This window comes from Lethenteron reissneri, chromosome 23, assembly GCF_015708825.2.
Source record: "Lethenteron reissneri isolate LAM-NWPU_2019-01 chromosome 23, ASM1570882v1, whole genome shotgun sequence".
Classification (NCBI taxonomy): Eukaryota; Metazoa; Chordata; class Hyperoartia; order Petromyzontiformes; family Petromyzontidae; genus Lethenteron; species Lethenteron reissneri.
This window is the reverse complement of record NC_083801.1, coordinates 3756634-3769813: the sequence shown is the minus strand read 5'-3', so window position 1 is coordinate 3769813 and position 13180 is coordinate 3756634. Positions and strand designations below refer to the sequence as shown.

Sequence of the window (13180 nt, the reverse complement as noted above, 5' to 3'; positions counted from 1 at the left end):
CACTCACTTGTGTCCCCTAGGTGTCTGTATACGGTCCTCCTCACAGCTGTGCGTGGCGTAAGACCACACATTCCTTGAGTCACTCGACCCTTCGTCGCTCTGTGCACCTACACCCGAGTGCTATTAGAATGGAACCAGGGGTCGGCAACCAAAATAACAAGAGACATTTTTGTTTGGTCGAATTCGGTACAAAACTAGATATTTCAAAAGGCGCCGTTGCATGTGAATACGTACGCACATTGCGTCACGAAGCAGGCCCGAAAGAGTCACATGCAGCTGCGGAGCCGCAATAGGACGTTGGATTTGGACAACACGTGAGGTTCCATTATATATGTGTAGTGGTGATAACTACTCGCTGTTCGCAAGCTGTGAGAGAGCAGTTAGTAAACAAGGTTTTCCCGCTCAATCAAACGGTTAGGGTCAAATGGGGCGAGGTAGGATCCAAACGCCAGATTGGGAAGGACCAATCGGAGGGGTCCACAAGGTGGCCGGGAATTGGTCAACCCGGCCACGAACAGGTATAAAAGCCGGAGCGCTGAGAGCTCTTGGCCAGTTCTGCTACACGAAGACCCAAGTCGGCTGAAGACATCTAGGACCCTGGACCAAGCCTTCCAGCCCTTGTCAGGGCTGGGGCTCAGAGTAACCAGTGGTCAGGGGAGATAGGTCATGGATAGGACCCTGGCTCCCAGCCTTCCCGCCCTTGTCAGGGCGAAGGTCTCGAGCGACCAGAGGTCGGGGACCCGCCGGGCCAGCGGCGGGTCAGTGTGCCTCCCCTAGGTCCCAGCCGGAGGACGCTAGGCTAGCGGGGAGATTAGATAGCCGGCAAGTCCGGAGGCTGTAGCTCCGTAGAATAGGAGCGAAGTGTGAGCGTGAGCTGTGCAGGGTCGGAGGCTGTACCTCCTCAGGTTAACGGGTAAGGGGACCGTATATGCCTTGTGTGTTAGGGACTGTGTAATTAAGACAATAAACTGTGTGTGCCATAAAGAAGTTTATTAGTCCGTCCTTTACAACCCTACATATGTATTGAGGTATATATTTACGACGGAAAGTTGAAGGCTTTTACACTGGCTTAGGCAATGGGGTTTTTGTTGTGGCTATTCTGGGCCTGATGCTTTAGCAATGTGACCAAAAATGAAATGTTTGCTCCGTTGTTTGGTGACATCACATTCGTCGTTTTAATGACGAGAATCCAGGAAACGGTGGTGCAGCAGCAGCAGCAGCAACCATGAGAAATAAACAAAAACTCACGTTGCCTTTTTTTTTACAATATATTGCAACACTATGCATGCATCGTTTATAAATGCGGTTCTCAATACAATCTATTTATATATTTGTTATGCCCTACTACTCTTGTCGTTGAAACAATCAGGCTCATTGTGTCTTTGCTCACGTCTCGTTATTTTGTTTTTTACTCAAGTGACAACAAACAGTGCCTGTACATGCAGTTTTGTTGTTGTTTTATAATTGACCACGGACCATGATGAGGCCTAATGCCAGGGCCTAATGTAATGTAGATCAACAAGAGCTGTAAATAAATATACTGTTGTTTTGTCTCCAAGAAAACGAGCGGATGAACAACAGAGTTTCGGTGGGCCCTTAATGCCAGTGGCTTTGACAGCTTTCAAGCTGCAGGATGGGCGGGACGTCAGTTAAATTTAAGCAGAGGAGGAAACTCCGTTTGCTATAATTACACGGGCCAGTCCGCTGCTCAATTCCCGGAAAAAAACAATTCAACCCGTTGTGAACAATACTCAAAATATTTACTTCATTAACCGTGCAAATAGAAATAAAACTAGTATCTAAATAGCTTCTAGAGAGGAAGAGGAAGTGCTCTTTAAAGGGCGCGTATTCTCTTGCTGTTTCTCAATTGTGAAATAACAACTAAGCAAACAACTGGAGCAGGCCCATGAAGCGGCCGCAGATTTTTTTGTAAACAGAGTAGACAGCCCAATTTGTTCGCGACATAAATCTAAGCAGCCATAAATACATATTGTTTACGGTGGAAAAATCTGTGCAAATATATACATTCGCATGTGTGTAAAACACGAGTGGCTATCGTTCAACTTCTTAAATAGTACATACAGTTAATTCTGCAGCTGCAAAATGTTCAAATTGTGTATTTTTTTTCGTGGCAAATATTTATTTTTTCTAAGAAAAAAAAGGGCCATATACCATACCCCTCATTTCAACCCTGAAAGAATGTTGGCGTAAGTGCCATTAGCAAACACCTGTTAACGTTAACACGGCAGACAAGGGGATGACATGGCCTGCGCCTTGTCCAGCTGCCGTTGTTTCCCCGTAGCCATTGTTGACTCTACGCGAGGTACTTATTAAGCTGATTTGACCTCGAAAAGGCCAGGATCGTGGCAGAAAAATGCTCTTCAGCACCCCACTGCTAGGCACGCGCGCACACACACACACCCACCTACCACGTGATATTCCATTAATTATTTACACTTCATGCAAAGGAAATATAGCTGCAGGTAATGATTTAGTAATAAAAAATGTCCGTTCCTTTCGTCAACTTGGATGAAGCTTTCATGGTGTGACAGTCCGGCGAATCGCGCGACTATAATTCACCACGCTGGTCGGCACAGGTTAGTGAAGGTGAAACTAAAAAAAAACTAAAGTAAACTTTTATTTTACCAGGTAAGGCCCACTGAGCTCTATAGCTCTCTTTCAGAAGCGACCTGGCTTTCACAAATGAGAGCTCAACGAAGTGGCTTATCACGTGACATGCATAGCAGTCAAATACTCCTCACACACGTTTCTAAAATCTGGAGGGAAAAACCGGAGGACCCGGAAAAAAATCCACGTGACCACGGTGAGAACGTGCCAACGCCAAATACACAGGCGTCGGAGTCGTTGTCGAACCCACGACCTCCTGTATACCAGGCAAGGGCGTTAACATCTCATCACCGAGGTGCCCCAATGTGGGTGGTGGGGACATGGGGGAGGGGGTGCAAAGCTAGGAATCACACTCAGGTCACTGGGTTCATACTGCCCCCCCCCCCCCCCACCATTATAACCGTAGATGCGGAGTATGACAGTGGTGCACAATTTCCTGCTCTTGCAAACTACACCACAGGATCATTAAATACCAGAGGGAAAAGAGTGCACGCCGCTATGTACCACACCTCTGATTAGCACGGTTGGCTACATACGGTGCAAAAAAGACATTCGACGTCGATTTTTATTTTTGCCGGGAGGTCACGTGGCCCTCCGCTGTTGATCCTGCCAGGCAGCCGCAAGTTCAACATTGTGCCAACTTCACTCTGGTGGGCAGCCGCAGTTCTGCCTGCTACAATTGGCCGCTCAAAAGTGCTGCTTGTGAAGACGAGGCTTCAAAACAGCCAGCGTAAAGCGGCATTCTTCCAGAAATTCCTCTCAGTAAGTGCTACACCGGCCATCAGAATGCGGGAGCGTGGAGTGCCAAAAACGGCACCGGCAAGCACCCACCCAATAGGGATCCAGGACCTACAGCTCTGATGTTCTTGGCATGATACGTTATCTGGGCAGCCCTGTGTAAGTGCCGGCGTCTATTAGGAATTTTAATTTCGAGATTTTATAGTTTAATGTGGCCTCTTCTTGCATTAATGAAGTCCTGTGAAGGCTGTATTGGCACAGTTGCACTTGGATCAGCTGTTCTTAGTGCACCCTGCAGTGCAAGCAGAGGATATGAAAGTGCTTTGGGCTTTTCATCTCACACTTTTTTTCCATTCTCCATTTATGCCTAAAAGCTTCCCATTTTTACTTAATACAATTTTTTTATTTTTGCGCGATTTCACCGTATCGTAGTGCAGCATTAGTCACAGGATCGTGCAGTTCAGATCTGGTGGAAATCCACGTGTGGACTGACTGTGACCCGAATCGTATCAGTTACGGGGGTGCTGCTTGACCATTCTTCACCATGCTGGTCAGTGCAGGTTCGTGAAGGGGAGCACCTGGACCGGTTCAGATGAAGAATGCGCACTTCAGAATCACAATCTTGATTTCGACTGGAAGAATCCGATGAGCTATGAGGCTCTTTTTTTTCACAGGTGAACAGTAACGGTGGGTCAAAAAGTTGCAACAATTAATACAAAAAAAACAGGAGCGCAAAGTATAGGAAAGCTAAACAAGTCACTATATATGAGTTAAAAAATAAAGTATGTAAGTACAAGTTGCATAAGTACATCAGTTCCTGCCGATGTTTCAACACCAAATGCAATCTTGGGCAGGCAGCAAAACAAAAGCAGTCCCACACCAAGACAACACACAGTCCCAAAAGAAAATTGCACTTTACAATTTAACTTATCGATACGTGGGTAAGGATCAAAGTTACAAATCACATTGGCAAATGTGGTTGTGCCCGGCGCTACTACCTTCTGCTTCAGAATTTTTTTTCGGAAGAGCTATGATGTTCAGAGATAGAAAATAGGTTTTTGAGACTAATGTTTGAGACCAATGCCTTAGTAGCGGCCAACGTCGGGAAGACACCCAACCAGATGTCCACCATGAATATCGAGAGATGACGGGGGCTTTCATACAGCAGTGGATAGATCATGGCTGAAGATGATTAAAAAAAAATACTATTTACAAGTTGAAAATCGTTTTAGCTGTTGAAAGATGTGGGTTTTTTTTCAAGCAGGGATTTAGACCTATGTCAGATGGCATCTCAACAGAGAGACGCTGCGTTTAACATAGTCAACAATATATGTATTGTATATTGTATTTCTCGAGCGCTATATATTAACAGTAAAACATCATGCATTATCTCTAATCTCGAAAAACGAATCTTCAAACATTTCCAAATGCAAGAACGTCAAAAGCCAAAATGATACATACGATACTGACTCTTTTTTTAATAAAAAAAAATTTGCACTGAGATATTGTCTTTTGTGGTTCAGAGACGTTTAAAAATGCTGCACAGATGGCTGTCATATACATTGTTTTCTTTAAAACCTATGGTTTAAATGAATTGAGTTAGCAAGCAAAATATCTGGTTACACCTGCCACGCATACTTCATGAGGTAAGTCACATCTACGTGTATTTGCTGTACAGTATTTTGAAAAGGCTCATGTTGTTGTAGTAGTTATGGCGGGAGTAACATGTGGTAAGGCCATTGCTGTGGTAATGATATTTATTGCTGTAAGACTACCAGAGCTTAAGTGATTACTGTACATAAGGATAGTGATAGCATCACTATGAATGGACAATCTAGTGATGATGTTGTCACTATTTAAAGCTTTCGTGACTGCAGGGATTCATCTTCTTGGTTCTTTCGGTAAAGTCACGTAGAAGGGAAATAATAAAATCATAAAAATAAAACATAATAAAATAATTCTCACGACGTTTCGGAGACAGCGTCTCCCCGACAGACCTGGTCTTCACCTGAGGACGGCTGCTTGCGTTGTGGCCGAAACGTCGTGAGAATTATTTTATGATATTTTATTTTTATTATTTTATTATTTCCCTTCTACGTGACTTTACCGAAAGAACCAAGCAGATGTTGTCTCTGTTTTGTAAAATGCGTTATGTTCCAACAATGCAACTCAGTGTACGAGGATATGTATGTGTGTAAGTTGAACTTCTTTCGCACCGTACATCGCCAAACCGCGCGCTAATCGGAGGTGCGGTTCATGACCAAATATATTGATAATTGACTACGAGCACATGCGCTCCTTTTAGCTACGGGTAATAATTGAGCTGGCTTCGTGGCATTGTTGGCAGAGCGCTCAACTCGCAATCAATCATCACATCGAGGTGAATGCAGTGAATACGGTCACTCTTTGTATAAACTCAACAGTGCTTGTCCAATGGAAAGGCCAGAATCAATCGTGGGGATTTGGGATATGCACAGCTGTACTCGGGGCCACCGGTGGAGATGAGCGCTGCCAGAATATTTCACGAAGGCAGGAGATGGTCGATGTTTGACTGTTATTACGAGTATTATGATTCCGCTTGTTTACGCAGTAAAGCCTCACTGACTCTCAACACTCTCTTGCAGGAGAGGGCCTGCCAAGTTGTGGCAGTTAGGGTGCGACGTTGCCAGGCGTGATCAATCTTGAGTAATTCGCAAAACTCCACACACAGAGAGAGAGAGAGATCGAACCCACGTCCTTCTGCCCGTGAGGCACAAGTGTTACCAACAGTGCAACCACCCTGCCGCCCATTAGCGGCTTCAAGCTGCGGTTCTCTCCTGCGCAGGTACGACTTTGTGGAGATCCGGGACGGAGCGGACGACAGTGCGCCGCTGCTTGGGAAGTTCTGCGGGAACATTGCGCCCCCGTCGCAGACCTCCTCAGGTGCCACCCTCTTCATCCGATTCAAGTCGGACTATGCCACCCAGGGAGCAGGATTCTCCCTCCGATACGAGATTTACAAAACAGGTCAGTGTCTCGCTTGAGCTGCTTCAGCTCTCTATATATGTCACAAAGGAGCATAAACCGGAACGCAAACTCCGGTCATCCTCATCAGCGGCTTTTGGCTCACCATCGAACAAAGATGGGCACTGCATTGCGCGCTTTGAGATGTGATTCTGTAGCCATCTGGAACACTTCCTTCCGTTTATTGGAGCTGTGCACTTCTAAATCTAGATTGAAAACTCATTTCTTTAGAATTGAGTTTTGCGTTTATTTTGTTGTCCTTCCCCCCGCACCTCCGATTAGCACAGTTGTCTATGTAGGGTGCGAAAGAAGTTCAACATACATACATGCATACATACACTCCTGTAGTTTGAATGCTTTAGCAAAGTTGCACATTTCACAATTCATTTATTGCCGAATCTATACAAAACCACACCCATTCTGCCACAGTTCCTGCCACAATTGTGGACTGGCCTCAAATTTCAGCATTCTGCTGACACTGGTATTCGACCAAAGTGTAAAGACGAGCTCTAAAAGTATCGGGCTCAGTGCATTTAATCAGAGTAGGCAATCAAGCAAAGCTTACAGAAAACACATCACCGTACATAACGCCTTTGCTAAATGCAATAAATCCACGCTATCGAGTGTCATAATGCGTCTGGCCAGCATGGCATAGTTGAACCATATGGCGGGACACCGGGGTCCCATAAGCCCCCGGCTCTCGCATAAACTGCGTTGCGACGTCATTTTATGTCTGTTGAAGGCGAACGACACGGCAATTTATTCCTCTCGACGAGCTCTACACGATGCGCTAATCAGAGTTTCAAAGTTTTGTTTCTTCTGCGCATTCGTCCTCGCTGCTGCGCTCGGACGACGCGACAACAGAACGATCCGCGCCAAGCGGGTCGCGGCGTTTATGTGCGCGGTGGGACGGAGTCGCCAAAAATAAATAAATTACGATTTTGACTTCCGTTTATTCGGGACCCCAGGGTCCCGCCATGAGGTTCAGTTGGCCAAATACCTTCCTGAGTGGGCTCTCGGGAGCCCTCTCTCGTAGAGGCCCTTTCTGCCAGCAGTGACATGAGCAAACGATTGCAGCATTGTGCTTGTATCTCTGTGATGCAATGTGTTCGTTCCTATTCTATAAGAAAGCATGTCCTGTAAACGACCAGTACACCCACAATGCAGTGCTGTGTCGCAATGCAATGCAACGTATATGTATGTTAAACTTCTTTCACACCAGACGTAGCCAACCGTGCTAATCGGAGGTGCGAGGAAGGACAACAAACTAAACGCAGCATCATTACACTGGACATAACACCCGAGCTTTCACAGCGCGACATGCTCTGGCTGTAGGGTACACTGTGTGCTGCACGTGAATTTCGTCGCGATCAAGAATGCTCAGCGCTTATTCATCGTGTGCACAATGGTGCAAAATGGCATGCAAGCTCGTGTTTACAAGCAGATGAGTGATTCATGCCCATGAATGATGTGTGTTTTACACCGCAAAGTAATGGCAGGTGAACGTGACACGCGTTCGTGGACTACACACTTACATATAGGTCGGTGTACAAACCCAGTGTTATGCTCCGTATTGAAGTTCACTCTCGGTATAATGATGCGATATGGACATGATATTACAGTACGGTAAACTGATGTGACTCGCTGCATTGAAAAATTACGACGTGAATGAAAACATTTTAACCGTGTGTATTTGTTTCCGTCTCTCCTAGCTTTTTAAAAATAAAATGTGCACGATGCGGATTTTAGTTTACCTGAGTTACCCCTTTGATTGGCCAGAGTGCAAGACACATGAATGTTGGCAAAACCGAGGGCAGCTGTTTAAAGCATCAAAGTAGTGCCACATTTACTTTTCCCATTTGGCAATGTGTATGAGGGAACTGTAAGTGAACGCACACGTGATCTGTGATTTCTAACCAAAAACAAGAAACTAATTTCATTCGTCAATGACGCTGTGGCCTAAAAAAAAGAACGAAAGTCTAAAATAGGCAATGTTTTGGGAAATTGCATTTCCCCACAGTGCACGCAGAGAGAGAGAGGCCTGAGAGGTCGAGTCCTTTCTCTGTGTGCTGTGAAGAAGGACCATTACCCAAAACGTCGCCTATTATACAATGTTTTTTTCTTTTCAAGGCCACAGCGTTATTGACGAACGTGTCGAGTGGTGTCTTTGTTCGCTGCGCTTGAGCACCACTGGCAACGTAGCAGCAGCAGCGTCACCAAATAATTAGTGAGTTCTAACACTGCGTTTCAGGATTGTTGGCCAGATGATAATCATTGCGAATGGCTCGTGCCTTTTCTGTTCTTTGCACAAAAAGTTCGTTTGTGAAAGTAGCTTAATCGCCACGTAAAGTGTAATTATTGCAAATGGACTCTGTGTTCCTTGTTATTTTTTTGCAGTGACCCTTCAAGCACAACATTCTTAAGTTGTTGTTGTTGTTGCCATTAAACGTCCTCTTGTTTTGTGAATCCTCAAGTGGGATCAGCCACATTTTGTTTGACCGTAATTAAATTCAGATTGCTTTCGGTCACTACGCAGTACGGGAAATAATATCCAACTGTCACGTGTAATTGTGTGGTTTTCATTTTAGTTTTTGTGCAAAAATCCACTGTATGCCAAGCACACTGCTAACATTCACTCCGGACATTAACATAGATTACTTTTTGGTGTTGAAGCTTTTGGGTGGAGTGGTGGCACAGCGCTAGGCGCACTGCGCTAAGACCCCGCCAACCTAGTTTGATTCCCCGATCATGGTTCATTATGAGTGGCAGGTTGATGTCTGACATGGTACTGTCTCCTCGTCGCCAACATGCACTCATCAGCACGGCGAAGGATGTGCACACAATCCCCGTGCAGCGAATGCTGCACTGGGAAGCCACAGCGGTCATTTGACAATTGGCCGTAAATTGTTGACTTAAAGATTTCGTGACTGCAGGAATTCATATTCTTGAAAAACCCAAAAATATTGCTGTAAATTAGTTAAATTTTTTATTTTCACTTCCAACACATTTTGTAATACAGTATAGAAATACGCTCACACAAATGTATGCAAACGTAATGTCTCTCAAATACGCATACATATATTGAAAATGCTGTAGTAAGCATCTGCGAAGGCCAGCTCAACACAAGAGAGTGTTGGTAATGTGGGTTGCGCCGTGCTAAACAATGCATTACGTTTCTCCGACCCAACTCATTAGAATTTGTCAGTACCCATCTGTGTTTGTTTCTAGTCCTAAGCTCGTGGTGGAAATTCTACATTCTCATTTCAGGGTCCAGACCCCCCCCCCGCCCCCCATTAAACAAACACTGCTGACCACCCACAAAGTAGTACTTATTTTACAGATGTCAGAGGGATGATAGACTGACCCAAACCCTTGAACGGGATTTTAACTCGCAAACGTGTGTGTGAGTCAGGCATTCTGCCACGGAGCCATGTGCAGCAAACTGACCGTATTGGTATAAATTATGCAGAACATAGTTTATATGTTTCTGCATGTAAAATAGGCATGGGATTGAAAAAGTCAAAGTAAGAGGGAAACAAACTGATGCAATAAACTAGAAGGGGCTCATAATTTAAAAATCACAAAACAATCTTGCACTGAAATTTAACCAAGCACCAGCATTCAATATTGAAAATATTGTGACAGCTCCCTTAAAAGTAATTATCAGAGACGAGCTTTGTTTTGAATTGTGCAGATGTGCTTTGTTTGCCTGAGACAGGAGTGAGAGAGACGCGTGTGCTCATTGCATCTGCGCGACATTTCTTTCCCACGCAGACGAATGCTCCAATACGTTTACGACGCCCAATGGAACGCTGCAATCACCCGGATACCCCGAACCTTACGGCCACAACTTGGAGTGCACCTACATCATCTCTGCTCCGCCACAGTCTGAGATTGTCCTGCGATTCCACGTGTTCAGCCTGGAGGCTGAGCCGGCTGCCCAACCAGATGCCGAGTGTCGATTCGACCGACTGGAGGTGTGGGACGGGCTGCCGCACGGTGAGTGCCTCGGTGGCGAGATGTTAACTCCCTCGCCTGGTATGCAGGAGGTCATGCGTTTAGAGTATTTGGCTGCAATCCATATCCACATGATAAGCCACTTAGTTAAGATACCATTTGTTGCCAGGTCGATTCCGATAAAGAGCTATATAGCTCAGCTGGCCTTACCTGATAAAATGAAAAGTTAAGCTTTAGTTGTTTAGTTTTCGAGTGACGAGCGGTGAGCCGGGTACCCAGGTCTTGGTGGTTTTCCCATGTCAACACCATTTGCCACTGCCGAGGTCAAACGCAATGCGTGCCGACTGGCGTGATGATTTGGGTCAGGGCAACTTAACGCAATGATGAACATGGCAGCGATGTCGTGCTGCCTCTTTCAACTAAAAGGCGTGCTTCATGTGTCATATTGACTGGTGGTTCAGTGCAGCGGACGCGATATTTAGGGTGCATTCAGTTGCACGCTCATTTATAATAACTGTAGGCTGCGGTCTGAATCGCCTTGCTTAGCATAGTTTAATGCGACGCTTAGTATTTGTCGGAATATATTTATGTAAAAGAGAGCAACTACCATGTTGAGATATTGAAAATTAGATGTTTAATTCTCAATCTGCAGTGTAAAGCTGCCTATGGTTGTAGCTTCTTTTGATATGTACTGCATTAACATCTTCATTTCATACACTGAATGGTAAATTATGTTACGGAGTCAAGCGTGCAATTTGTATTGTAAGGTAATACTTAATTCTGCAATGATGATGTGTTTATGTATAAGTCGTGCACTGTAATGCAAAAAATGCAAAAGAAGAAAATGGTAAGATTCAAATTTGTAACACAAAAACTAAATCTGTAACATGAAATCTAATTTCTAACAAAAGAATTGTGCCGGCCAGAAAACTATAAGTTTTACCACAATGCAGTCCTTTAGGAACTGCTGATGGTTTTTACATTACGCACACACGCTGAGTGCTTTTAGTACACGTGTGTGTGTGTGTTTGAAACTAACAAGACATGGCACAGACAAATGCATTACGAATGCAGACTTTTTTTACACTTATCGGTATGTATAATGTTTAGGAGCACGGTTTTTGTTAATGCGATGTAATGAAGTGCCCAAACTTGATGCATTTATTATTCCCACAAGGGACCCTGGCAAGACGCCGGTGTGCGCATGGTTCAATTGTCAAATTCACGCGGCCTTTATGCACACCACATTGAGCCTCATGCAATGCGAACGGTGCTCAGGGCTGACTCAGCCCTCCAGCAGAAATACAATTCTGATCACTCGTGGTGCGATAATTTAATATACAAACTTGGCCCTTTCACATGCCTCTCCCTATAGCTTGCTGCAAATTTTGATATAATTCCTTATTGTTTCGTGGACTAAGGAAATCGTGTTTGGTTTGGGAGAAATATAGAATAATCGAGTTAGATGTTGCACGTTTATGAATATAGGGCCCAACATGTGGTGGTGACAGCACAAAGAGAGATGCAGCCACAATAGCGTTTCCCTCTTCCTGCCCCCTCATTCTCTGGCCTTGGGATTTATAGAAAAAAAAAGGTCTCAGTGCATTAACCGAACATAAACACATACCAGGCCTCTCGAATGCATGTCTGTAACGGCGTTTGGCGTCTCGCTGCAGCGTGCCAGTTCTGGTTCCCCTTCCTTCAGGCTTCCACGTTAATTCCACACAGCATCAATCATATTCCACTTCATAACAGACTTCATGAGAACGCTTGCCACACTGGTCAACGACGCTACGAGATTGGGAAAGCACCGCGATTCGGACCGCAAAGCAAAAGAGCGTTAAAACTTTTGCGCACGAGCCTCCATCTTCCTTAATTGTAGGCACATGCTCACGCACTGCCCAGCCAAGGCGCCACTTTACACCCCGCAGCCCAAATAGCACTGGGCAGCGGCAAGGCACAAATGAGCCATTTCCTCTGCACTAACACCCTTCCCAGCCTGCACGGATAGAGTGGCCACTTGCCTGCCTGCGTGTGTGCGGCGGGCCCCTCTGAGTGCCCCTAAATCACACTGCGTTGCGCGCCGAGGGGTATCGGTATCGTATAGATCTGGGTCAGCTGTTGGTGGATATTTAAAAGGGCCCTTCGTGTCAATGAGGCGTGGCCCCAAGGTGCATGAAATGTTAGACACATGGGAGCATTGTAATTCCCCCAAACCAGCATACATACTTTGATAATCGTTGCCTTCTCCAAGAGGGCAATGGCGTGAGGTTAGTTTGACCGGTGACCCAACGCACAGTAACTCTTCCCCGAGTGAAAATCAAAGGGATCAAGTGTTGGTGCAGCTTAGCTGTTAAATTAATGTACCGGCGGTTCGTTTATTTTGTTGTACCAAAATACACAAGGAGTCTTGAGGAATGTAAAGAATATCACGCCGGCGTTAAATGCGTACGTCAAAATAATAGTCGAGACAAAATTCGTGTGCATCACGCAGAAAGCTGTAGCGCTAACTGAAACATCGATAAAAATACTACGGCCAAGTGAAAGTCTATCCCCCCTCACACACGCTCTCAATCTCACTTTAGCTCAAGACAAATCACTTAAGTGCTGCGAGACGAATGAAACAGTATCCCCCATTTGCAGTTGCGATTATGCAATGTTTTACAGCCACGCCACAGTTGCCCCCACGGTAGCGGGACATTTACAAGTTATTGTGTCGACATTTTCGAAGACTACCTAACAGCATAATCAACTGCATGCTGCGTTGGCCCGTGATATGGGATCATCAGTGCAGTGATGATGTGCGGCCTAAACACAGGATATGGATCCTTGGCGATTATTGACGTCTTGACCC

General features: G+C 45.2%; 1 protein-coding gene across 2 annotated transcripts in view; it reads left to right on the top strand.

The window, feature by feature from the left end:
- Window positions 1-13180, top strand: part of LOC133345859 (neuropilin-2-like) — a 149015-nt gene that overhangs the window by 44924 nt on the left and 90911 nt on the right. For both annotated transcript variants that reach the window (XM_061556903.1, XM_061556902.1), the window contains exons 3-4: window positions 6191-6372; window positions 10144-10368. In XM_061556903.1, coding sequence (XP_061412887.1) covers window positions 6191-6372; window positions 10144-10368 — 407 coding nt within the window. The remainder of the gene's footprint in view (window positions 1-6190; window positions 6373-10143; window positions 10369-13180) is intronic.